Source organism: Apteryx mantelli, chromosome 16, assembly GCF_036417845.1.
Source record: "Apteryx mantelli isolate bAptMan1 chromosome 16, bAptMan1.hap1, whole genome shotgun sequence".
Classification (NCBI taxonomy): domain Eukaryota; kingdom Metazoa; phylum Chordata; class Aves; order Apterygiformes; family Apterygidae; genus Apteryx; species Apteryx mantelli.
Genome location: NC_089993.1, coordinates 17,749,816 through 17,776,867, shown reverse-complemented (window position 1 = coordinate 17,776,867; position 27,052 = coordinate 17,749,816). Strand labels below are relative to the sequence as shown.

The following is a 27,052-nucleotide window of genomic DNA, read 5'->3' as shown; positions in this document are numbered from 1 at the left end:
CATATGGGACCTGCCCCCCCACAGGGGACCTGCCCCCCCCTTGGCAGAATACCCCCATAGGGGACCTTCCCCCTATGGGGCACCTGCCCCCCTCGGCAAAGCACACGGCTGCCCCCTCCCCTCGCAAAGCACGTGCCGCCTCCTCGCCCCGCCCCTTCCCTGGAGGCCCCGCCCCTTCCCTCGAAAACATTTAAAGGAAGGAAGGGGGCGGAGCAAGGCCGCCTGGAGGACCGCCTCTCCGCCTCTATGGTAGGTTTGCCGCGACAGGACCGCTCCAGCCGCCTGTCTTTCTCTCCCCGTTCTCCTCCCCCTCCGCTCTCCCGGCCTCCTCTCTATGGTGCGGGGCGGCGCGGTCACGTGGCGCGCGCAGGCCGGAAGGAGCCGGGCAGCGGCGGCTAAATGAAGCGGGGGGTCGGACGGGGCGGCACGGCTCGACTCGGCTCGGCCCGGCCCGGCCCGGTGAGTACCGGCCGCGGGGCCCGGGGCCGCCGCCCCGGCGCGGGGCGGCTCCGCCCCTCCGCTCGCCCCGGCCCGCTCCACTCCGGCCTGCCGGGGGAGGGAGGAGGAAGCGCGGCGGCGGCGGCGGGGCGGGGGGGAGGGGCTTGTTCCCGGTCGCCTGGGCTCTCCTGCCTCCCCCCCGACCTTGGGGCGGGGGCTGCCGCGCCGCCGCTCCCCGCTCCGGGCCGGCTCCGGGCGCGGGGCCCGTCCCCGGGTCCCTTCCCCCCGCCCCGGGGTCCTCTGACGGGTTCCCCCCCTCCCCCGGTGAGGTACCCGCGTCCCTACTGGCCCCCCCCCCCCCGGTGAGGTACCGGGGTCCCTTTTGTGTGTGTGTCGCCCCCCCCCCCCCGGTGTCCCCCCCTCACCCCGGTAGGATACCGAGGACCCTTCTGAGCCCCCCTCCCCCGACTCTCCCCTCTCTCCCCGGCGGGGTTCGGGGTCCCTTTTGCTGCCCCCCCCCCCTCCCCGGTGGGGTCCGGGGTCCTTTTGTCGCACCCGCCTCCCCCGGCTTCTCCGCCGCCCCGCTGAGGCCCCCGGTCCCGCTGGGCAGGCGGCCCCGGGGCGCTGGAGGGGGCGAGGGGGCCGCGACCCGCGCCGGGGTGAGCGGGCGGGGGGCCGGGGTGGGTCTGCAGCCCCTCGCTGCTCCCCGAGGCTCCTCGGCTTCCCGCCGGGCCGGGCACCGGCGCCTGGGGGTGCGGGCTCCGGTCCCCGCACACGGGCACGCTCTGGATGTGTCCGGTTGGCTGTCTGGCGGCTGTCTAGCACGCTGGTGCTGGCAGCTTGGCCCCCACTGGGAAAAGGAGCAAGGTAAAAATTTCCTGTGCTGCGTTTGTGTGCTCTTCTGACCAGCTCGCTTCAAGTACGCTGCCCTGCGTATTTGAAAAGGGAAAAATGAGTATGCTCTAGAGCTGATCAGAAAATATGAATATAAGCTCGTTCTTCTCTTCTGACCTCGTGTCTTGTTACGGAAACACTTGGTGCCATTTGGACATCTCGACATTTCAGGCATCTGCTGTGGCAGCTACTGCAAAAAAGAAACCCAAAACACAGCTGTCCTCAGAGTTGAGGGATCTGTCTGTGTAAGAGATACTCCTCCTTCACTCTCTTCCTCTGTTTCTCTATTGATTTGAATGCTAGCTCAGCGTGGTGAGAGAGAGCAAACACTAGAAGTGCTAATATACACAGTGTTTATATAATAAAAATCTCTGATCTATGTTTCTGCTTTTGGAATTACACTTGTTCCAGCAAATGACTGGAGGAAGGTTTGCATGTTTTCATGAAACATGCAGCCCTGAAGTACTCTGAGATTTAAGAGTTTTAGCTAACTTTCAGCATGCATATGAAGAAGGTGGTATGAGCTAATCAAGGTAGCAGTCCTTCTTGTTGGTTTGGAACTGATAAAATTTAGATCAGCTTAAAAGAATAATCGTCGTCTCACAGATCTGCTGGTTTTGCAACTCTAAACTCTTTATTAGAACCCCTGTGTGGTAGCTGGTCAGGTAACTGCCATTTGTACTTAAAAATCTGACTTGAATGACTTTTCTTTTCATCTTGCATGAAGACGTAAAGCATTGTCTTTAAATGTCTTCTAATATCTTAATTAAACTTATTAAAAAATATGTAAGCAAAAAAGAGCTATCATACAAAAAAAGTTAATAGTCCAAACTTCTCTTCAGCTTTCTTAATGCTTGCCAAGCAAAGTTCAATTCCTTAAATGAAATACTGTGGTTCAGTTGCTGATTTGTGATCTGATTCTTTTGTTTTTCTCTCTTTTTTTTTTTTTAACTGCTATTGCTGCTGTACACCTTTATTTTTGTTATTGAGGCATAATGCTGAGTGCTGTGGGAGTGTAATTCAATTTTGTATGCCCTTTTCACAGGGGCTCTTCTTGCATCTCTCTTTAAACCTACTGACTCTCATACAAGACAGTGGATTTTTCTTACTTTATTTCAGCCAGCAAGCCAAAAAGCAATGACTAACTGCCTTGGTAGCTAAAGAAACAGGTAGTCTTAATGCTAAAACCTGTGAGTAGGCAATTGTTTCCTTGCTTTTCTCTATTCTTTCTTGTGGTATTTTGTTCTGTCATGTGATTTCTGCCATCCAGATAGATACATCCTTGGAGCCACTGGAGAAGCCTTCCAGCAGTTGCCCTGGAAGGGAAAGCAGGTGTCCCCAGCCAGGTGAATAGCCTAGACTCCACATGCCTGTTCAGAAAGTGGCCTCCTCCTGCCTTGTGCTGCCTGAGAGAGAATGGAGTAAGAGCTTTTCTCCCAGCGGCCTGTTTGGAAGGTGAGGGGGGACGTGTCTGAGTCCCATTGCTCTGCAGACACAAATCTGAAGCCTTCTGCTACGTTGCGGTACAGGTACCCTGCCATAGGGGTGTGTAGCACTAACCATACAGTGGGACCTTATTTCTTTAGGACTAGTAGAATTGGAGGGACAGCTTTAATTACAGAACTGCATGATTTGCAGCTTTAATCTGAGCTTTTCATCTCTAGCACCAACGCTGTGCAAAATTCCACTGCTTTACATTGGGCCTTCTGATATTGTCAGCATCTTAATAGATCTCACGTGCAGGGTGTCTGTGTAGTGAGACTAGATGTTAATAAACAATCCTCTTGACAGGAGTTTGTGACAGGAATACCGAAACTTGGGAAAAGTTCAGACCCACTTCCTGCAGATCTGTAGTGACGTTCAGCCCCTGCTGTCGTGCTGTGTTTTGGTAACAGGCCTTCCTCTCTCTTTTCTTTCCTTCCTAGAAGGTTTTCCTGTTGGCCTGGCTGCAGGCGTCTTTCTTGGGCAACAGCAGAAGTCAGAGTGCAAATAGCTGTTCCTGGAACAGCGGTTGGGGCAGGCTTTACTGATGATAAGGTGTATCCTGGTTTACGGAGGGGTGCTGACAGCCTGTCTTAGGTTCAGAACTCTGAACTCTTTGGTAGAGCAATGCTTTGTCCGCCTGGGAATGCGGTGGGCGTTGCTGCCATCGACATGTAACTAGCACTGCCTCTGACTGCTGTGGTTGTTAGCAGCGTGGCCTGTGCTTTGAAATTGGACACAAATTGCTAAAAAGTCCCGTGGCAAAAATAGGTGGAGCGTGCGACTCCGGCGAGTTAGGCGCAGCCCAAGAGAGACAGGAAGTATATCTTGGGGGCCAGGAGCTGATTAGCAAGCGTGAGTAGCACAAACCCAAGGGAGTGAGAAGTGAAGCCCGTTGGGTGTTTTTAGTGCCTGCTGGAAGAAGCTCTCATTCATTAGTTTGGAATGGCTGTCTGATTTATTTTTTACTTAAGTCATTGTGAGTGGTTTGCTGTGTAATAGTGCAAGCAACTCGGCCCGCAATGGGTGTCAGCGCTTGCCGCAGGCTGCATTCTTTTCAGGACACTCAGAGCTGCGCTGCTAATTCTTCGAGTCAGAAGCTTGGTTTTTTGCACATGGATTTGTTCTGGAGATATTTTAAGTCTCTGTTTAAACTATCGAATTCAAACTTGGGCCTCTGTTCTTAACTACTTAAAGGAGAGGCTTCAATAGTCTCAGAAGTCTGTAGACTTGCTAAAATAATAGCCTTGTGTCTTATATGCCTTGATAGATGGGTGGGCTTTTCAAGCTGCTACATGTAACTTCAATTACCCTTAATGATGGATCTATCCCTGGTGGGGTAGGTGCTTTTTTTTTTTGCCTTTTTTTTTCTTTAATACTGCTCTGTGAAAGGCATGAAACGTGCCACTTATCTTGAACACTAGTTATCTTCTAGTAGTAGCTCAGCATATAAGTTTATCTGTACTGACGTGGTAGTTCCTGTGTTTGAAATGGAGCTAGTAATTTGCTGATCAGCATGCTTTGAAAAGTACAGTGTTTTTTGTTTTAAGCAGGTTACTGTGATGGAGTCCTTAGCTCTGGGAAATTGGAGAGGAGAAGGCAGGGCGAGGAGGAAAAAGAGAAAAGGACACTTAGCGGTGTTCTGGGAGGCTTGAATAAGCTATGCCTGCCAGAGTACTGAGATGTGAGATAATGGGGAATGTTTTATTGAGCTGAGATAATCTTGTTCTCAGCTGTTGCTGCCTTCACGTTGCTTTTATAGAATTTCAAGTTTATTTTGGAATATCTCAAGAGTGATGTTTTTCTTCTGGGTCAGTGCTTAAGAGCTTGCAGTGGTTTTAAATTCATAATGATCCTCAAGAAAGCTTAATTCTTAAGGACTACAAAATCATATCCCTGTTGAATGGCACCTTTCTTTTAATTAGCTGTGCTGTTGCAGTCCATTCCTTGCATCTGTACAGGGAATTGTCAATGTCTGAACAAGCGGAGAAAGTATTGGGCTTGGGGGAAAGATTTTAACGGGGGTAGGAGGGAAACTGCTACAGTGAGTCACAGTGCTGTCTCTTACTGTTTCTGACCGAGGTAGCTTAGCCTGACAGCTGGCATACTGGGTCAGTCCTCTGGCAAGAGCAGAGCTTGGAGGTGGCTGTGAGTATAGGAAGGGTGGTTAATGGAGGGGGGCAGAGCTGATACTGCAACAGCTCAGCCTGGTCGCTCGCTTGGAGTCCTCGAATCATGTTGCTCGGTCAGGGGAAATCTAAATTAAACATGATTTCCTCCCCAGCTTCAGGGGAGCCAGACTCCTTCGTTGCTGTCGATGAAGCTTGGCGGTTCTACAAGGTAACTCTTAAAGCCTGTTGTTGTCACTTGTCATGAGGAACAAAAATGGTGATCTGAAGTAAATCTGGGAGTGTATGTAGATATCTGGGTGACCTGAAGGGTTTTTGGTTGGCTTCTGAGGGAGGATGAGCGCTATATTGCACATGCTCATACAGTCTGCTTACCTCTGTGAGGAGGCCAAGCTACGGTTTGTATTATTTAGATAAACATTTGGACAAGATCTGTAGAGGCATCGCGTGATATTATTGTGTAATATAAGGTGATTAGAATCCATACTAGCTAGAAATCTTTGTTTGGGGAACAAGAGGATGGAAAATGGTCTCAAGTAATGTATTTTGTGTCTAAAGCCTTCCCATGCAAGGATCCTGTAATGCTTTGTCAATACTGACACCTTCTCACCAAGCTGTGGGCACTTACTGCTGTTTCTCAATTGGAGAAGCCAAGATGCAGTGTTATGCTTTTTGCAGTCTTTGCAAAATCAGAGTTAGGAACCGATTTACACTTCTGCTTGCAAATACTGCCTCAAGGAACTGATGCATTTTTATATTTGATAGAGGAGGAAGGGAAGCTGCTCCCTGATGCTTCTTGCAGATCACTTGTGCTTGAAGGTACTTGAGGACTGTTAGCGAAAGGATTGCTCACCCACATAGTGGCAGGTACAAAATGTGGTTGTCGGCCAAACGTGTTACAGCGGGACTGCTAAGTGAAGTAGGCAGTGATGTTGACAGCTGCCTGCAGCGGAGTGGTGATGCTGCCTAGAAGACTTTCCTTCTTTCCCTGCTCTTGCTCCAGTGTACTCTAATGAGATATGAGGAGGATGACAGCAGCAATGTACTGGGAAGGCAGGAAAAGAAAATTTTTCCTTTGTAGGAAACCAGCAGCATAGGGCATTTTACCTCCCCTGCCAGTAGGATTTCCAGCTACAGATGAACCAGCCTGGCAAGATCCATTGGCATTTACTTGGCTAGCAAAAATAGTTTGTCCCCTGTGCTGTTAAACTGGAATCCTATTGTAGTGGAGCAGGCTTCATTGCGTATAAACGGGGAGGTGCCCTTGGATCAGCAATAACTCGCACAGACTGGCTTGCAATGGCTAGAACGCACCTCAAACTTGAATACTGCATCTGAAAAGTGCTCGTCAGCTTAATGCTTTTTTTGTTTGTTTAGCAGTTTGTGGTTGCTTTTACTGACCCTCTGTCCCAGATGGTTAAATAATCTGTTTGATGTTGTACTGTTGCAACACCCAGCAGAAGAATTTACATTCTGCTATGTGAAGGCTTAAACAATGCTAGACATTTGACTAAGATATGCCTAAAGGATAGGCCCACAAATGTGCAGCCTGAAAAAATGATTGTGTCCTTAAGCAAATGGTCTGATTGCAGCCTGTGTACCCTCTTAGCTGTGGTCTGTAGTGGTCCTCGTAGTCTTGCATGTGCAAATGTTTCCCTTGAAGTGGAATTGTTAGGTTCAGTGCAGTCTCCTAAATATGCAGGTGTGTGGACCTGGAGTATTAATGTGCAGTGCTTCCTTCCCTGCTTTGACTGGCCAAGTAATAATTCATTCTGTCCTTGTGAACTTTATTCTTTTCTGAATCTCTCTGTTAATGCTGAACATAGAGCACCTCTAAATCTGGCCGTGATCTAATTTTGCTGGTTTCAGTTTTGATGTGGTGGTATAATTATTTCAAATACAAATCCTTTGCTTTTCTGGTATTTTAACAAATTCTACTTAAACCCTGCAATGGCCACTGCCACATGGCATGGATGAATTCAGCCTGGAGGACTGTCGCGAGCCTGAAAGGCCGCCCTCTGTTCTGCTTCTGAGAGCCTGGCTGCTGGATGGAAGTTCAGTTGGCCACAAGGCCAAAGCATGCCTGCACGCACAATGAAGCCTGTTTTTATAAAAACAGTCTCTGGCTGGCTTGAAAAATCTTGTAACAACTGGTCGTCTGTGGTGCTCAAGTGGTAAGGACATAGTTACCGTTCCTCAGATCCAGTGGAGGTAGTCCTTCCTGTGCAGCAGTGGCTAGCTACAATAGGCACCTTTATACGCTTTCTAGCAAGCATCAATGTAGTGTTGAGCAGGGACTTACTACTCAGGTACTACACGTGCCTTCTGAGGTTTCTGTCTGTATTTCACTTCAGTATTTAAGGCAGTTCGACTTACTTCATTGCAGAGTGAACTTGGTCTGTTGCCTTAGCGTGGCTCTGACCTGGCTCTTGTACCTATCTGGGCCCCTCAGCTGAATCCGTAAAAGCATCTTCCCAAGCTTGTGCCTGATCTCAGACTAGAAGCTTGGGTAGTTTGAGTGCTAATTATGCCTAGGCTGTGGTTATACAGTGTAAGCTGTAAGATCTTCCTCCTGCTTGCAGTTTATTTTAGTATCTTATTTCTATTCTCCCAGTTATGCCACAGTTGATGTGGGAAAAGAGAAGATATCTGATTCAAATCCTACAAGAAGATTTCCAGGGCTTTTCTTTTTAAAGCTGGACCAATTCCTGGCAGAGCTCAGTGCGAGAGGAGTTGACAAGCCATGGTGTGGGAACACGGACTATCTTAAGCAGGTATTGCAGTGAACCTTTTAACATGAAGCCACAGCTTCGGGCTACCACCGGTGCTCTTTGAAATTATGACAAGCACAGATGATTGGCTCAAACATGGCTCAAAAAGGTACAGCTGTAACAAGTAGGATATGTAACCTGTGAAGTCAGTCTTATCTGGAAGCCCCTAATTCTGGGTTGTTTGACATCTGCACACTGCCGAAGAATGGTTGGTAGCAAACTTTTAAATTTTTGCTTGTGAAAGTACTGTGCAGATTGACACAGAAACCTTCCTTCCTTTTTCCTAAGGTGGGCTACTGCAGTAAGTGATTTCCCCCCCCCCCCTTTTTGCCCCCTCAAGGTCAAGTCCTCCTACTTCTTACTGTCAGCAGCTTTTTGAAATGAGGTGAGTTATTCTTTGCAGACTTCAGACATCTTTGAAAGCAAAACTTTTTTTTTTTTAATCACAAGAGAAACTAGCCCCTCTTCCAGGTTTGTTCCTGGTGCCTATGGCTTTTCTGGATCATAACTTCCCAAGTGCAGCTTGGATCTTTGTTTCCAGAGTTGGTCTGCTGGGTAGCAGCTTGTCATCTAGGATACTATAATAAGCCATCAAGCTCTCTGATTTAAAGTCCTCTGGCTGTTGCTGCAGCTAAAACTGCCTCTTTGTGCTTTCTAGCCCTCTTGACTTTGGTCTAGTTAGTCACTTGCTGCTGTTTTTAATAGCAGTTGGCCAGTTGTGCAGCCTGTCTCTCCTCTTGTTCTTGGTGCCCTCTGCAAACAGAGCTGACAGCAAACCAAGCTGCTAGTTGCTCATCTATTTAAGTGTCAGTGCTGTAGCATGTTAGGGTTACTCTAATCAGTAACCTTAAATTCCTTTCTTTGATCCTTCTCCAGTGAAAAACTGTGCTAAGATGATAACCTAAAGGCTCCTGAAGACATGCATCGAACTCGTTAAATAACAAAATGCAACCTTTGAAGTAGTTTTTTCTTTGTTCTCTTAAACCTTTTTAAAGGTGACACTCAGGATTCCCTAAAGAGAAAAGGATTAAAAAAAGGAAAACAACTAAGTTTGGAGAGGAAATACTGTGTCCCTTGCTCCTGGAGAGTGCTATGAAATATAAGTAATAAAGAGGAGCACTCTCAAGTCTCTTCTGGAGCAAGTAGGTCACCTCTTTTGTTCTTTTTTGAGGGGCCTCTGGGTTGATAGGGAAGAGAAGCCTGCTGGAATTAACAGTAGGTAAGGCGCTGCCAGGTAGGTGTAGTGCCTGGTGGTCCATAGAGTCTTGCTTTTTCAGACACCAATGGGCTTAATGGTGTTCCTCAAAGGGAAGAAGTCTCTTGCTGCCTTCTGTTGGAGTGAGTTCAGGGCTAGAAAACTAGAAGTAAAACTTGCTCTGGAAGTGGCAAAGCAGCAAATCACATGATTTCACATGCTCTTCCGTTCATCTCCACCCTTATACCACAAAATCAGAACAGGAAAAAATGATTAAAATGATGTCTTGGGAGATAGCCATGAGCTGTTTCTGGGGCCTGAAGAGTTTGGTTTTGTGTGTGTATGCACTGCCATAGTCAAGTGCTGAGATTCCAGTATCTGAACCATTCCTCTAACAAGAAATGCCAAGCTGGCACCTGTTTTTCTAATGATTGAGGGGAGATGAGAGGGAGGCTTTGGATTTTGGGGATACTACTGTATGGTCTTGGACAAGCCAGAAATCTGAGGCAGATAGAATAGCACCCTTTACAGGGGCTCCTCCTCCTATTCCTTCTCCCCTCTCAAAGCCTTGAATTTTTACTTTGCTCTGAAAATAAGTAGCTCAAGGCAATAGCATTAACACTCTTTCCAGCCAGACTTAAATTTAACTCTTTCTTTCTCAGGACTGAATTTGATATGGGTGGTGGCAAATGACTGACCTGAAGCTCCCATACCTTTTGACCTGAGCATGCTTTTTGCATATAAAAAAACCTAGCAATCTCATGCTGGTCAGAGGGATGGGACAGTAGTGACCTGTGTTACTTAGCAAAAGAACTGAGGGGGGTCATGGAAAGACTGAAACATCTAGCAGTTGAACTTGTTGACAGTCACTAGCAACTAGGAAGTTGCTTGAAAGCATCAGAAACTTTCAGTTTCAAGCTGAATTAGTAGTTCTAGAAGTTGGATCTGCCCACTTCTACAGTCACAGCTTGGAAAACAAATGTACCTGCTCTTAAACAATCCTACCTTTTAGAGGAAAGCTCACAAATAGCAGAAATTAGCTAACACTAGGAAAACTAGTACCACTCCAAGGGGCTAGCTGAGATAAAACTGGACAGATTTATTTCTTCTTGTGCTTAAAATATTAATAGATATAACAAATGGAGGTAGAACTCTTCCAAGAATTATGATTAAGTGATACTCTCACCATAATGGAATGAAGAGCTTCAAGTTGACTAGAAGTGTTCTGAAAACAGATAGTCAAGATGTTTCCTGGAAGTGCTAAGCTGATCTGCAAAATAGAAGAGTATAGTTAGTGATTTGAGTTCCATTTCATCCCTAAAAATCAGCTCTCAACTGCTCCTGCCTAACCAACTTTCATTGGACAAGCAATGACATATATATCTCCTATCCTGTTATGTTTATATCTCATGTTAATCCATCAAAATGTCTTACAGTGTGTTCTTGGTAGCACTATTTACTGAGGAGTGACTAAAAATGTAGCCTTGTTCAGAAGATCTCTGTAGTGCGGAGATCCTTGTTCTAGCCACAAGCAGGCTTTTAGTGAAGTGGGATCAGCACAGCCCCATGCTAGTGAGCTTATAGTTGGCTTTTTGGCAATGAAGTGATAACCAAGCACTCTGCAGTTACCGAAACACCTTCCTTCCATCAACAGCGTGCCTTGGAGGAAGGGGCATTGCTTACTTAGACGCATATTTCACAGTGCGGCTTTGATCCATGGGTAAGAGAGGATGAGAAATAGAAGACTTGATAACTAAAGTTGTGATTACTGCCAGAGAAACTTGAAAATCCCTGCCCATCCTGCCCATCTTAGTTGTCCAGCCTGGAGCAATACTTCTGAAGCCAGTTATGGTGCTGAGGCAGCTGCAGAAGTAGCCAGTGCTGTTCTAACAGTTTTCTGAGAAATGCATGCTTTGGTGCTCGCTCATGTGCAGGGAGGTAAACCTTCGATTTCGATTTACTTAACACTACACGTGTTAGTAGGGGTGGGTTAGTGTTTTAGGATATGTAATCTCTCTTCTGGTGTACTGAAATCAATTCTCTAGCATGCTTTATGATATAGAACTGTTTTACTGCTCTCTTGCTGGGGACAAAATTATTCATCTCTGCATTTATTCCTTACTGTTCGTCAGATCTCAGGAATCCTGCCCTCCCTTCTTTGAGGGCACACGCGTCTGTCTTTAAAATCCTTTGTTAATCTAAGCTGATTGCTAATGCACTGTGAAATTCTTAGGAAGTGGCTTAAAACTTATAAGCCAATTCCGTTATTAAATGATCTTCTGGTATGTTGTGTAATGTTGTTCCTCCTCAGAAAATGAGACAGGCCTGAAAATTGGTGACTGAGCTACATGGATACGGTGATCTTAAGTCTACACCCTTTCTGTGCTCCTAAGAAGAGCTTTTGTGAGACTTAGGGAGCTGATTGTACCGTTCTCTTAGCAGTAATCCAGGCTGCTGCTGGAAGCCAGGTGGTCTTGCCTGCAAGTCTCTGCCCACACACTCGTATCCCTGGGAGGAGAGGGGCAAGGCTTTTGGACTGAGGCCAATGTTTTCGTTTTGGCGTGGCTTCCTCCTTTTGCTTAAGCTGTAAGTAGGCCTCTGTACAAACCTGTTCAGTGGAAACTGTTGCAAGTACGCATCTTAACCTCTGGCTTTATTCTTTTGAAAGGTGTGATGCAGTGGTGGTAACTGCCTTGTGCACAGCAAACAGGACTCGGTTGTGCAACAGCGTTTCTTGTCAGGGTTATGATCAGGGGATTTCTGATTTTCGGTTGGGATGCTGCTGCTTAACGTGATCGACTGCTGTTAAACTCTCCCTGCTTCTGCCAGTGGCTGTTATGTGGAGCAGCCCTTAGCAAATTGTGAACCCTCTGACGAAATGTCTCTGAAATGCTTGACAGTTACGCTGGTTTATTTCTGTTGGTTTCTTCTTTCTTTTTAAGAGCTGAGTTTTTGCTTTTCTTATTGCTAGTTGTCACAAACCATGCATTATTTGAGTAGCTTCTCTTTATTTTAGCATCTTGAAACTAGCCAAAAATTTACCTTGCTCTCAGGCTACCAGAAGACAAGTTAACTGCCTGCAGGCAGAAAGTGAGGACTGAAGCTCTTCCGTCAATGTAGGTGAGCAGTGGTGGTGGTGTTGCTGTATTGGGGGAAGAGAGTAAAACATAGCATGATTTGATGTCACTGACATCGCTTAAGTTGCTGTTCCCCCCCCACCCTGGTTTCGTTGGGATTTTAGTCTCCTACCTTCCTTGCAGTGCTTTCTGTTTAGTCCTGCTGCCTTGAGCTGGAGCCAGAAAAGAGCCCTTTGGTGTCTAGTCCCATCTTGGATACTCAGGAGTTCAAGATTTCAAATGTTATAAGTAGGGAAAAATACATTAAATTCCCTAGGAGGGAAGTCTCTCCTAGCCTGTCCCTTTATTTTCTAATACCATCCAAAGATATTCATTCTGACACAAATGTAAGGTAGAGGGAGGGCATTTGAGTTCTGCTCCAATTACTGCAATGAAGAAACTCCTGCATATACCAGGAGTTTAAATATATGCACAGCACAGATACTTGCTATTTTTAGGTTAGACTAAAAATATGTAATGTGATGTTTAGGGATTTTTGAACGTGCTTCAGAAATTTTTGGTTTTAAGCAATCTGTGCCACTGAGATACCTGCTTGAACTATTAGCGGTAGATTCTTCAACTCGTGGTAGTTATTGGGGCCAGTGACTTTGTAGGATATACTTTTTTTTATGTGTGTGAGAACCTTGTTTGGAAAGTACCTGCAACTTGCACTGTCAGTCTGAGATCTAGTAAGTTCAGAGAACAGTTACATGCAAGTACACCCTGATGGTCTATGATTTTTCCCCCACCCCCCCCGCCCCCAGTAACTATTCTGTTAATGGGTTCTTCTCCTCAAGTTGCTGTAAGAAAGACCTGCCACATAAAATACTTTATTGCCTGCTCAGTGAAACGACTTGAATGTGCAAATCATGAATATATGAAGTAATCTGGAAAATGGAGGGAGAATTTAGTAGAATCCCATCTTCGGCAGTGTTCTTTATTGCGCTGTCAGCAGCTAGCTTCAAAGTCACGCTAAGAATTTTGTATTATCCTGTTACCCTATAGAGTTTCAAGTCCCAAATCCCATTCGGTGTGCTGTAGTGTTGGTGGGAGTTCTTAAGAAAAGAACCACTTGCCAAGCATGTGTCTGCAGGCTGTCAGATCTGCTTTTCTTAAAAGGGGGAAAAAACCTCTTGTTTGTATCTTGTACTTGACTATATTGCAAAGAAGGTGATAGTAGTGTTGGAGCTTAGTTACAGGTAGCCTTATTTTTCAACTATAAATAGGCTCTAGCATCACTGAGGTAGTGTAAAAGGTGTGGGGTAACTTCTTTCTGTCTGCTTTGCTTGCTTTTTATTATGCTGTTTATGTAGGGCAAGACCCTAGGGCAGCTTTGATCTTGTTACCACACATTCTTTGCGGCCCAGGGTTATAAACATGAATAAACTTCTTAATTCATGCCATTAGGTGGAACTGGCCCATGCTTATAGATCTTTGTTTAAATTTGAATTTCCTATTGAGTATTGACAAAATGAATTCCTAGCTCTCTGTGGAAGCTTGGCTTTTGCCCTCTCAAAGTAGTGCTTTATAGGCTTCTTCATTTTTTTTTTATTTATTTTTTATAGTGTGTTTTGAAAGAGAAGTGGGACATTGCCAGTTCCTTCCAGGTTTAGCTTTTATTTTTTATGTTGCCTTGCCTGTGTATTACAGTTAGTGCTATTTATTACATTTCTGCCTTTAAACCACTGTGAGTCTTTTGGTGATGTACACACATCTTTTCCTTCTACAAGTGGGTAGACTGTCTACTTTCTTAAATTTCACTTCAGATTATTTCCTGTACCTTTTTTTGATGGTTGAAGTGTTCGAGTTCCTTTCTAGAGGAACCAGACTTGCTGATGGAGAATGCTGTCTTTATAGTAGTCTTATGGCCTATCAATTGCTTTTGGATTTGAACAGCAGTGGTTTAGTTGGCATTGGGCAAAGCACCAAGTGAGCTATTTGATATCAATTTGGGAAAAGATTTTTGACTATGCTAAGCATTTTTTAGTGTTGAACCCCTTCCTTGCCCTGACCCTACTGAGCTCTGCTTACGCTTTGCATGCCGCTGTAGGGGGCAAAGTCCATACCGCTTTGCTTTGCTCAGAGTAAATTTAAGCAGGCACCTGTCTAGCTTCTGCTGTCTATGCTGTTTGGCACAAGGGCTAATTCGTGGCTTTTGCATACGTGCTTGTTCCTCCCCAACCAGTCTCGAGAGTGATCCTTCACCATTTGACAGCTTGAGCATTGGCATTTGCCTGCCAAACCATTCCTTCATCAACTGTGAGCTTGCATGAAAGCAGCTGAGACGAGGCAGTTGCTAGCTATGCAGAGCCCGCTGATTGTTGCAAGGAATGCTTTGTGGGACCAACTTGCCTTCAAGCAGAAACGGTTGGCATGGATACCCTTGACTGGATCTTGAGAGGCCTGGGTGCTATTCCTGGCTTCGCTTCTAGCCAGCTCAGTGACCTTGGTCACACTGTTCCTTTCTGCGCTTCCATTTCTCCATCTTCTAAATGGCAAGAACAATATTGATACTGTTTTCTGAAGTGCTTGGAGGACTATAGATGAAAAAATGCTCTACAGGACTAGGTGATAGCTATGCACAAGTACCAGGGAAAATGGATCTATAATAATATGGATGTGACCTATAAAAAGGGCAGTGTTTTCACTAAGTATGCTTGTGACTATCCAGCTGCTGAGCTGCCACTCCGGTGCCTGTCTGCAATGAGAGAACAGTGCTTTCCTACCATTCTGGCAAATAAAGTGCTATCCAGAGTAAGGCTTATTTTTTCCTTGATTGTAAGGAAGTTCAGAAGCTGAAGAACCTAGTGGAAGTGATCTAAAAATCTTCTTGAAGTGTGGCCACTGAGTAGCATATTGATACTAAAAAGCGACAATAGTCCCCTGATATTCTAGGGGCTGCTTACTGGAAACTGGGTGTTCTCCTGAAGTTTCAGGGCTTGAATGTAGGGGTAGTGGCATATTTGTAGAAATGGTGGTTCAAGAGACCTCTCAAGGTCTCTAGTCCGACCTCCCTCTTAAAGCAGGACTACTGCCAGTGCTGGGACCAGATGAGCTGCAGCTTTTTCTAGTCAAGCCTTGAAAACCACTAGGACGGAGGTTCTGCGGTGTAAAGGGAAGACCAGTTCAGGCGTTGAACCATGCTACTGGCACCCTTTATACGCGTTCAGCCAGTGTCCTGCCCTGCAGATGAGAAAACGCTGCTTCCTTGCTCGTTGCTCCTGGTGCCTGCAGCGAGAGGCTCTGGGACCGGGCCTGGGGTCTGTTTTCCTACCTAGAAGCTGGCTGGGTCGCCAGTGTTGCCGTGCAGAGTGTGCTTTATGTGAAGTATGGTTTTGGTTTTGGCTTTTTCTAAACAAATGCTTTTGTATATTTTTAGATTACACACTTATATATTATCTTGTATTAAAATATTTTGAAGATGATAGTGATGACTAGTTCCTGGTGTTATGTGTATTCATCTACTATGCTTTTAAATTGGTTTTTTTTTTCCTTTCTTTTTTTCCATCTTGCTCTGCTAGCTGCAAATCCTGCTCCCTGCAGAGGAGGTCAGGTAGAATTATTGAGGAAGAATTTGTGCTGCTCTTCTGGACTAGCTAACAGGATTTTATGGCAGACTTGCCACTTTCTTCTGACTTATGCGTCAGTAAATATTTCATAATGCAGATATCTGTGCTCTAGTAATGAGACAAATACTTCTCTATATAAAAAGGCATCCTTTCTTGTTCCAGTGATCAAACTGTGCTCAGAGTTCACGTATGTCTTCGACTGTTCTGTGATGGTGGGCACTGAGAGCTAGAGGCTGACAGAGCATAAAATGGAAACCTATTGTGCGGGTTGAAATGATTCCTCTGATCTCCTAATCCTGTTCTGGAGCCTCCAGCCAGCACATTGTGCCTGTCCAAGAACAGGTGTTAGCAGAAAACTTTAGTCCCAAATGCTCTGTCCTGCGAAGGGACTTGATCCCTGTTGTGTTATCTTTTCAGTTTGGGAGCAGGTGGTATATCTTGGAATTTATACCAAACCCTCACTGAAGAGGAAATGTCTCATAAATCGGAAGACTCGTCTTTAAAACAGCAGATGATGGCAAGGAAGTGTTCTGTAAATGTGCCCTGCAAGTCTGTTAACAAAGCAGTAATAGTAACACGCACTTATGCACTGCCCTGTTGGGGGGCACAGCTTCTTTCTGAAGCTTCAATAGCATGAACATTGCTGGAAGTGAGCTGCAAAGCATCTCTGACCCCTCTGAAGCTGTCTCAGCTTGGCAGGCACACAAGGGAATTCAGGGTTTGATCAAATAGTCTCTCCATTGAGTAACTTGTTTTTACAGCTCAACTTCTCAGTAGTGAGGCTTGCAGGTCTCGCTGCTGACTGTTCACCTTGATGCTAGTATTAGCGTTTCTTGCGTACCGATGTGTGGCATGGCTTGCCTCCTAATGTTACACGCAACAGGAGATGGTTGTTAATGATGCTGAGTCTGAGATGCAGACTTGTACAGTGTCGTCCTGTGGCAGCTCAGGCACCTGGCTTGTGCTTCTCTCACCAGTAGATGGTGGCAGAAACACCTCTATGCAAGTTGATGCATCAGGCTTTTGCGTTATTGGAATCAAGAAGAGAGTTCTGATCTAGAGAAGGTAGAGGGTTTGAATCCTGCCTGGACAAAGTGCATCTCCTCCTTTCCTGTGACTGCATAGCTATAAGCATCTTCATGTTTTATCCATAAAAGCTTTTTAGGCCTGTTTGCACTCTTCAGTCATGCTGTCCTAACTGTCAGAACAGAAAACTGAAATATGTCTTTCTAGGCTCTGAGAGCTTCTTTAGGAAAAATATTGTCTTGGAGAGGCTGTGCTGGGAAAACCAGGAGAAACCCAATGATGCTCTAGTGTCCGAGTCTTGGAAAGGCTTGAATAGGATGTCGCTAAATCTGCTCTCTTTTATTTTGTCTTCTAGTTCCTCTTGCTAGCCTGACTGCCATGCCTGGGCATTGACGCTTCTGGGTGCAACTCTTTAAAATGGCAGAGAGAGGTGGGAATGAAGAGGTAATTCACTTAAACAGTTTCGGTAGCCACGGAGGGAAAGGTGAGTACTGATCGGTTCATACTTCCAAAACTGTCTCATAAAACTGTGTTAACAAGCAGTAGGATTAAAAGATATTAAACTGGCAAGTGATGTTAACAGGAAAGCGCTAACTAAGTGCTAAGTCTGTTTTGCTGTGTCATATAATGCTCTGTTATGCCTTATTTTCTGTGGGTAGTTGTGAAGTCTGTCATTTTATACTGACACTTGAAATATTTTGTTCTGCCCTCTTGTTTTTTTTTTTTTGTTGCCTTAAGGCAGACAGGTAACTGCTTGGAAATACCGAAGCCATGTAGGGATATTCCAGCTGACCGGAGGGGCTCATTATGTTTCAACCTTTTAAGGGCCTCCGAGGAACGAGGCAGGCCTTGCATTCATATCCTAATAGGACTGTATGCATTGGCACTCATTCCTCCATGAGTGGAATTCAGAATGACACTTTCTCTGCATAGGTGAAGGATGGTAAACGAATACTCCAAAGCCGTGAATACTTAAACCTCTTGAGTGATATAGTTGTGTGTTGGTTTACCGTAGAGTTATTAAAGTACAAACCAAAACACTGTTTCAAATCAGAGACAAAGCATGGGTGTACACTGTCTATTCACAGAAGCCCTGTGTTTTTGGTTGGAACGTCTCTTCTGAGTTCCAGAAGCTCTGATCATTAGCATCCATATTTCTTTCTTGACAAGCCATGAGAGACAAGGTTGTCATTTAATAACAGGATATCTGCTGCACCCACAGCCAGGGGCTCTATCCCTGTCTTGCATAAGGTATTTCTGCAAGATCACACCCTTTCAGAAGAGGCCAGATTGCACTGGGGACCTTACCTCTCCTCTATACCACCCTGTATGCTGATAAAATGTATAGACCTCAAGATACTGAGGGTTCATGACTTCTCTGCAAAAACGAGTAGATGCTCTGTACCTGGGCTTACTTGGAATAGTTTTTGTAGTAGCCTGACTCCTGCTAAAGTCTAGGATAGCAGAATCTCTGTGCAGTATTAATTAGTGAATGTTTCATGCATATGCTGTTGTAGTTTCTTGAGCTATAGTTTGTGCAGGTCTTTCTCTCAGTGGGCTGAGGGACATGGGAGTGGCTGTAACGCAAGTTGCAGAGGAACCAGTGACCTTTGGGCACTTCCCTGTTGCTGAAATGCAAATGTAAAGATAGCTTTTTCAGATGCTTCAGTGCTTTTTGCCTTGTAATTTCAGCTATGTACCTTTAGCAAACGGCTAACTTTACCTGCCTTACTACAGACTGGATAAAACACAGAGATGAAGGTCTTATCACAATATCGGATTCCTCAGATGAAGAATTACCTTCGTTGCTGGAAATGCCAGCCCAGCAGCGGCGTGAGGAAGATGACGATGATGTAGTCATCTTGGCAGAGGTAATCCTTCATTCTTATACATTTTGCTGTTTTATCTGTTGCCTTTATAGCCAGTTTTTGTGCAGATACCTGTGTTCCTCAAAGTCCTGTCCAGTTATAGTAGTTTACTTAGGATGCCTGAAATGAATGTTGAAATGATGGCATTTTGCTGGATTTAAGTGTGCAGTCATATTTTGGGCATGTCAGGGGAGAAACCTAGATTGGTAAACTGCATTGTATTTAAATTTATTCCTGATGAAGGCTGTAGCTTCCATAAAATTATCTTACCCTAGAAAGGTGGAATACTTTGTAAGAGGACCTGTAGTCTGCTTGGGCTGCTGCTCTAGTCAGTGAGACTCTTGCTTGGCTGGTAGTAGCAAACATCTCTTGTCTACTATTTCCAATAAGCTTTTGTCCTTGATGCTGATCCCGAGCAGTCTTGTGTGGGTGTCTAACCACTCATTCTTTGGGTGTATGGTGGAGTAGGCTGAAAAGCAATTGTCTTCTCCTGCATGCCACTTTCATGTGGGCATTGGTAATAGAGCAGCTGTTACACTGCTAATTCATATTCTGGTTTACTGCATAGTGGCTCGTAGCCATATCCTAAGCATGTCTGACCTCTCATAGTAGAAAATCTGATTCTTTAAATTTCACATTTCCCCCAGATTTAGAACTTCACAGAGGTAGCACTGGCACTTTCCAAACTGTTCAGTAACTGACATGGTAGAAGACCTATAAAGTTGAAGTGACTGCAAGAAGCTGAAAGATTTTAAACAAAATACATTTTTGATGTTCTGTAAAACGTGTGTCTTCAAACCAGCCTTGTTTAACCCCATATGCTTTGTTCCACTATTCTGTTTGGATTTTTGGGATGTTGCAGACACTTGAATTGTTATAGCTTTACAAAGCCAGCCTACATGAGAAACCTATCTTTTTGTTTCTTTTTTTTCTTTTCTTACCAGCACACAGTCACACAGGAGGGCGAGGTGCTTAAGCTTACCCTGATGATTTCTACTATCTATTTTCATGTTTAAGCTATGTTAAGAATATATTTGAATTTTCTATTAAAGTAACAAGAGGCATTGAGAAAATGGGTTGCTAAGCTGGCCTTTGTTTCTTTTTTGTTTTTAAAAAAAAAAAAAAAAGTAGCAGAGACTCTTCAAAACCTGTTTGTATACGGAAGTCTTAGCCTGCCAGAAGCAGCAAGAAGGACAGAGGTTACCATTTTGAGCTTTGGTTCCTGCTACCTGTTTAAATGAATTGATGAGCTGAGATGCAAATATGCTCTCAGCTAGTTCCTACTTCTGAGAGAGTTTTACTGGGAGTGGAGTGGAGGTTGGGGTAAGCTCAGGAGAGTATTCCAGTCTGAAAGTCCTGTGCATCTTCTGTTTGCCAAATGTTCTCTGCTGTTAGCACTTGGGGATGGGCTAAGGATGGAGTAAAACTGATCAGGATTCAATGACATAGATGTGTAGATTGCAGTTTTATGCCTGGTGCTAAACGGTGCTAAATGGATTTTTTTATCTGCCTCCTATCAGAAATTTAATCAGATGCAAAAGATCATCTGGAGCAAGGACTCTGACATGCAGAAAAGAGCTCCCTTTACTTAATCTTGTCTGTCTTCTTTTCAGACCCCAAAGCATCAGCAGCTTCTGCGTCCTAATGTCATCAGACCTGCTGCTCAGTGGCAGAGTGTGAACACTGTAGGAGAAGGAGGATCTAAAGGTGCCATAGGGCCCTTGAGGAGCATATATCTGCAAGATGAGATTTCAACTTTGTTGTGCCAGAGAGACCGGTATAATCGTATGGTGGAGAGCAGTGCTGGACCAAGCAGGGATGAGAATATGAACCTTGCCTTGCAGCAGCCTGGTCCCTCTGAGCCTAATGGCCCCAGATTTGAAATTAGGAGCAACCAGGAGCCTGGACCAAGTTTGTTTCCAGCAATAAAGACAAGTCCACAGCTTGTTAACAGGGAAGTCATTAATCTGGAGAAAGCAGACTTTCCATCACAAACAGAGGAAAAGGTGGAAGCCCAGGGCTGGCCAGGAAAGGACTTGGAACCAGAGCTCTTACAAAACCTTGGAGGAACAGCTGCTGCAACCCCTGCAGGTGGGCAGGTGATTCAAGGGAATAGCCAGTTGGATCACCCATATGTCCAGCCATCGGAAAACGAGCCACGTGCTGTAGTAAATGGCTGTGCTCCTCAGCAAGGCCAGCCTGAAGCAGACCCAGGATCTCTGAGGGCTTATGGAGAGGAGACTCCTGGGCCAGCCTTCCCCAGACCTGAACCACAGCAAGATGGGATTCCAGGTCCTGCTTCACCCCAGCCAGCTCATCCACCAGAAGAAACGAGAGGTCAGCAGGCAGCAATGGACAATGAACAGCCAGGTCCGGCGTTCCCTGGACAGGACTCGCATGAACTTGGCTCTAGTAATGTGCCAGAACAAGGAGCTGCTGGGCAGGACCAAGACCTCACTGCACTGCTCATCAGAGAGACGGTAAGTATTCCCTCATGCTTGTTTACCTTCAATGTGCACATTGTTTTCAGACAGGTTTTTCAAGGTATGTAGCATTTCATGTGCTCAAAGCACAGCTCCTATTGACTTCAGTCGCAAATCGTCTGTGCTCAGCCAAGTATCAGATAGGCGCAAGGTGAGGAGCAAGCAGTGAACTGTCTTGGAGAAGCTTGGTTTGAAGGACTAACCTGTCCTATGGCAGAAGTGAGGAGAGGATGTGAACCTTGAGGGCAACATTTGGTTTAGGGCTGACTGTGAGTCTAGGGAATTTAGCAGAACTGATTGCAGGCTTTCAAGGGCCCGGTGAGGCAAAATAACATGAGTCTGCTCTTAATGGTTTGTTTGCAGCTCTGTTCTCTTAAAGGCTACTTCCCTCCCAACTATACTGGTTTGTTTTTTTTTTGTCTGGCTCATCTCTAACAAGTTTGTACAGCTGGTTTAGAGATGTATTTAGGACTAAACAAGTAAAACTGAGACACTAAACACAGGTGGAGGGATAGAGGGGCGGGATGGAGAAAGTTTTAGGGACACATTGCTGGGAGCCATGACTACTTTCAGCTGCTTCTCCCAGCCAGAGCAGTCTGGACCATGGCCACCTAAAGGCCACTGTAGTTCAGGGCTAATAGTTTCCCTTGCAGTGCGGATTTCAAAGCAGTAGCTCCGAGGGGACACTAGATAGGCAGAGTGAAGATTATGTTTAAATTCCCCACGCACATGTGCTCCCTTACACCCACTAGGTACAGAGGGGCACTAGCCACAGCTACTGAATGACAAAGGAAGGCACTCCTTACCTTTGGTACGTTCGCAAACACGGGTAATGTGGTATATGTAAGGTATTGTGGTGATGCCTCACTTGTCTACTGTTCTCCCCTCTCCTCCAGTGCCCCGTCTTCCTGTTGATTGTTAGAGAGGAAAGGTCTTTCCTTGATGCCTTAAGGAATAATTTTACCTGAGCGAGTGTGAAGATCTGTATCTTAATTCTCCCCTAAAGTCATCCCTCCTCGTCACATATCTGATTCTATTTGTGAAAATCAAGGCTGAGAAAGTACTTTTGTTTTTATTCTCAAAGTAGTAGCCCAACAAAGTTCCGCTCTTTTTGAGTAAGACCTTGTTGATCAGCGACCGGCTCTGGTAAGATGGACAAATAGATACGCTTGCATTATCAGAGTTGCTTGACAACCCTGACCAGTTCAATCTTGCAAAGCAAAATACCACCTGGCACAATCAGCTGCGATACCTGTACAGAAACCCAAGGAGCAGAGGGCACCCCTTTGCTGCTCTTTCCATGTGGCCAATGCTGGGAGAGCTTTTACAGAAATGCCAATAAAGGGTGTGTTCCCCCCGGTCTGGTCTCATCAAGTGTGTCTGGTTGCTTTGAATGGGTATATGTATTTTTTTTTCCTTTCTGCTTTGGAATGTTGTCTTTCAGCAGACAATCTGAAACTCCTTAGTCCTCTGAAGGTAAATATTAGCTCTGCTTGTGTTGTAGATCACGCCTGCATGTCTCCTGTTTCTGTCCACCCTGAATCGTTTGTCAAGCCAGCTGCTTATGGCCCCTCACATTACTACCCACATTCTTGTGAGAAAGAGCCGTTAGTAGTCATCCTGTGGAGGAAAGGAAAGCTGGCGGATTGCAGTATCCAGGGTGGCTGGATACATGTGGTCTCTTGGAACCCGCTCTGGCCCCTGTCTCGGGGGCATGCTAGATAATTATAAACTTCTGTCTCTGGTGCTGTTGCTAGGTTGTGCTGCACAGCTCCTCTAATACCTACATAACCTTTAGCTTTTCCTACTGTAGGAAGCAAGATTCCCTGATGTGAAGAAGGAATATATTGAAGAGCTAATCAGCATCAAGAACTGCTATGACTTAAATGTGTAAGTATAGAGCTGAGGGTCGGAGCATGTGATACAGCAGTCTGGCTACAGTCACACTTCCACTGCTCCTCTTGATAATGCGGCTGCTTCGCAGCAGATGAAGGGTGGGAGTCAGTGCTACCTTGCTAGTGCCAAAGAGCATAGATTTTTTCCCCTTCTAATGAAGTTCTTCCTAAGGAAAGCTCGTCCTCTATCTTACCTCAATAAAACATTGCTGCTTCTGTCTTACGAATGAAGTGCATCACTCCTCACTCATCCCTGACATAAGGCAATGCTTAGTTCTTTGGCTTTGTAATTCTGCCATCACACTTCAGCTTCTTTGCTTTTGTTAAGGTAATTTGCAAATGCTCTGTTGCTGGTCATTTGATTATTTAAGGATGTCACATATTTCCCCTAACTGTTGCTAGGTTCCATAGGATAAGATACTGAGATGACTTGTTTTATGAAACATAGTTCAAAGGAGGGTTGGTGAGTTCTGAATTGGGGAAAATAGTTTCCTGCCTCTTCATTTCATTTGGCTTTTTCCAGGCAAAGCTGACACCATCCTGGACACCCTCATTTGATGCATGATGCTGATTTTTTCCATCCCCTTTGCTTAATCAAGTAGCAGTGGTACTGTTGACTTTTCTCTCAAGTCACTTTTTGCAGATAGAATAGAGCAAACGTATTTCAAGAGATTCTAGATTCATGATTTTAGATAGCTGCTGATGGACTGGTTTTGATCAAGTTGAGCAGAAGTGTGAGCTGGGAAGGGAAGCAAGCAGTAGAAAAAGGTTTGAGAACTGTCACTTTCCCAATTGTGTTAACAGCTTGAGAAGTCCCCAGTGTTAGCAATCATGTTTGATATGCCTGTGAATCATGTTAGAATCAAAAAAAAAAAAAAAGCCATTAACTTTTACTGTTAAGTTCTGTCTTCTTCCTACCCTTTTGGATAAAGCTCGCACATTTGCGGAATGAAAGCTTGTGTGTGTTGGCACCAGCAAGTGCTGGGGAAGGAGCTATCTGAAGTAAATTACTCTTGACTTGTCTGATGTTAGGTCGTCTCTCTCTCTGCAGCTGTTGCTGCTATCTGAAACATGTTGAAACTAGTTATATGATATGAGAATGAAGAATAGGTGTTGGTTGTTAGAGTATTCACTCTAACTTGTATGAATCTGATGCCTTTGAAGTTAACTAGGGCACTAATTAAGCAATCTTGAAGTATGTGAGGCTTACAGTTATTTATTGGACCATAAATAAGTTAACTGGCAGGGAACTAAGAATGAGCCCATCCATTGGGCCTTGATTTCCAATTTGCTGCCTTTATGTTGTGAAGTCATGTCTTCAGAGCAGGACTTGTTGGTTAGAAATCTAAGATTTTAATTTCTTTCTTCACTTCTGAAAGTGCATTCCCTGCAGTGGTGGCCTGTTTAACATGAGAAGCTTTTGGATGCCTGCACTGTGTACTTGATGCACCTAAGACTGGATGCTTGTTTTGGGATTGTAGAAGACTTCTAGGGCCGTAGGCTGTTCCTCAGGGTGATCAGACCATTACAGTTGGGCATCTAGCTGCAGGATCCTCACACAGATGGTGTGGAAAAACTCATTAGTGTATCCTGCAGGAATCTGGCAAAGCCTGATAGAATTAAATCCCAGTATCAGCCTCTATCAGCCTTAATGTGTTCCTTCCTTTCTTGATCCTGAAATCCTTTTTTTTTATTGTGCACCATAGAACCAGTGGGATGAAAAGGCACTTACAGGCTTCCCTGTAGGCCATCTACAGTGTCTGCTCACTGGTGCATTACACACTTACTGGGTGATAGAGGTTTCTTCCCCGTATTCTTATTTCTTTAACCAAACTATCTTTGAGTTGTCACTGCATCTTTTGTATTGGAACAAATGGGTCAAAGCACTGCTCAGCCTAGCTGGCAGGATCTCTCTGATGTCCGTGGTATGTCAAGCTGAATCAGGCTTGAAATATAATAGATAAGGGTGGTTGGGTTTGGACAGGGATGAGGCTTTTAACTGGCTCTGTGTCCTGTGGTGCAGATATTAATGAACAGCGCTGCAAGCGTGCATGCACTGCACACTGGGATGCACTTAACTAATTGTCAGACATATTGAAGGTTAACATCTCTGAAAGTCCTGAGCATTGAAATGGCAACTTGCAGAATAGTTCAAATGTATTCTGACTGTGCCACAGCTGAAATCCTTACATCTGAGCTTCAGTGATTTGAGGTCCTTGAAGTTCTGGTTTTGCTGGATTAGAACGGTTACCCTTTACAAAAGGGAGGGGGGGAGGAAGGCTGGATGCTATTAAATGCTCAGTGCCAAGATATTTTGTTGTTTTCAGAAATGATTGTCTTAAAACTTTCCACTGATGTGAAAGATAAGATGTGAGAACTCCTCTTAGCAGGGTATCATCTATTCAGCTTTTGTGTGCAGAAGCATTCACATTCAGTCAAAAGCTTCTGGCTCAATATGTCAATACCTGATTAAGCAAAAAGAAATGCCTCTGCTTTGAATGTAAAAGCAGGGCTAAAGTAATTGTGCTGTGATAGTGGGTTAATGCTTCAAGGCAGTTCAGATTTCTTAATTAAGGACTGATTTCTGACATCAGGAATGTAAATTAGCAGCAATTATGTCTTTGTTCCATCTAGCACCTTTTCATTCAAAAAGTTTTACAAATGTTAATTGCTCCTCATAGACCCTTTCAGAAGGGTATTATCCTCAGTTGGGGAAACTGAGGAACAGCTTATGTGACTTGACCCAACTAGCACAGCTGGTTGGTGACAGAGTTGAGAATAAGCTGTGAAAGTCTGACTCAAATAGCCTACAACAGACTTTCTCCTTCAAAAGGGCTCCTAAAGTATCTGTGGAGCTCTGGCGATGCACGTATCCTTAAACTAGTTGCTAGGGTCTCCTCTATGCTGAAACACTAAGCTAAACCTATCTGACAAAGTTTATGGTTTGTTTTTTTTTTTTGTGATCGGACCTCTGCTATGCTGGATTTAGAGGGTAGTAAGCATGTAATTTTTCAACTTAATGATTATTTTTAAATGCTGTTCCAGCTAGAGCAGTTTCTAGTGTGAGTTGGATAATGCCTATCTGATTTCAAGCCTTATTACAATAAACCTGTGTTCAGAGTACATACCTTATGTAAACCCAGTTTAAACATGTTTTTATCTCAGCTTTAATGTGAAAGTAAGTGAAGACTGGAACTTAATTAAAACTTGAATCTGTAATCCATCCAGGAAGACATCAGCCTTTCACAGGTTTTGTGGGAGGCTTTAAGCTTATTCTTCCAAGGGTGCATTTATACTAGCTGCAATAGATGTCAGCTGTGTTTGAGTTAATGCTGCTACACTTTGACTGTTCTTTCTTGTATGGTCTTCATAATGTTAATTCCAGAGTAGCAGAAAGTTGGTACACTTTGACTATTAGTCATGCAAGATTTGACTTGTACTCGCAGGAGGTGTTACCTTATGTGGATTACCCACTGACATAAGAGTAGGGAAGCGAACGTGTTTCCCCACTGGCATAGGATAGTAGTAGCTCACCCATACAAACTTCTGTTATATAAATGTAGCTGTTGAAAGGCAAATCTATTTGTTTTTCCTTTTGCAGTCATATAGCAGATGATTCTTTACTCAATTCTAAGTCATTTAGCTTCAGTTTGCTCTAGCCTGAGACCTCCCTTAGTTCTTATAGGACAGGCTGTAACTTGCCTGCCCAGCCTCTCAGTTGTAGGATACTAAAAACTTGAAAAGTGAGGAATGAACCTGAGCTCCCAAACCCTCAAGTAATTATATTTATCTTTTCAGACTTTGTAACTTTCTCCTGGAAAATCCAGATTACCCAAAGAAGGAAGGCAGAGTGGTTTTAAATCCCAGCAGCAGCCTGCTTGCCAGCCAAGATGAGACAAAGGCAAGTGAGAAAGCCTCATCTATAGCGTGCCTCCCATTAAGTGTGCTTAACCTGAGCTGATCTTGGAATGTGGTGTTCTATTAGTGCATGTTTGTGGAGTGCCTGACTGAACTGGGCTCTCATAGGAGGCCTCTGGGTGCATTTAAACTGGTGTTAAATAACAAGTTAGTTGCTTGTAAGATGACTTCAAGACTCATGTTTTGCTACTGTATAGGTTCACCTTGTCTGCTTTTTTTCCCTTCAGCCAGTCCCTGCGTCCTGCCTGCTTGTTGGCTACCTCCCATC

General features: G+C 44.7%; 1 protein-coding gene across 1 annotated transcript in view; it reads left to right on the top strand.

The window, feature by feature from the left end:
- Window positions 1-228: 228 nt before the first annotated feature.
- RNF216 (ring finger protein 216) overlaps window positions 229-27,052 on the top strand; it is an 86,649-nt gene continuing 59,825 nt past the window's right edge. Inside the window, exons 1-6 of the mRNA XM_013957663.2 lie at window positions 229-249; window positions 16,976-17,104; window positions 18,358-18,491; window positions 20,102-20,968; window positions 22,785-22,861; window positions 26,665-26,767. Coding sequence (XP_013813117.2) covers window positions 17,038-17,104; window positions 18,358-18,491; window positions 20,102-20,968; window positions 22,785-22,861; window positions 26,665-26,767 — 1,248 coding nt within the window. The 5' untranslated portion in view covers window positions 229-249; window positions 16,976-17,037. The remainder of the gene's footprint in view (window positions 250-16,975; window positions 17,105-18,357; window positions 18,492-20,101; window positions 20,969-22,784; window positions 22,862-26,664; window positions 26,768-27,052) is intronic.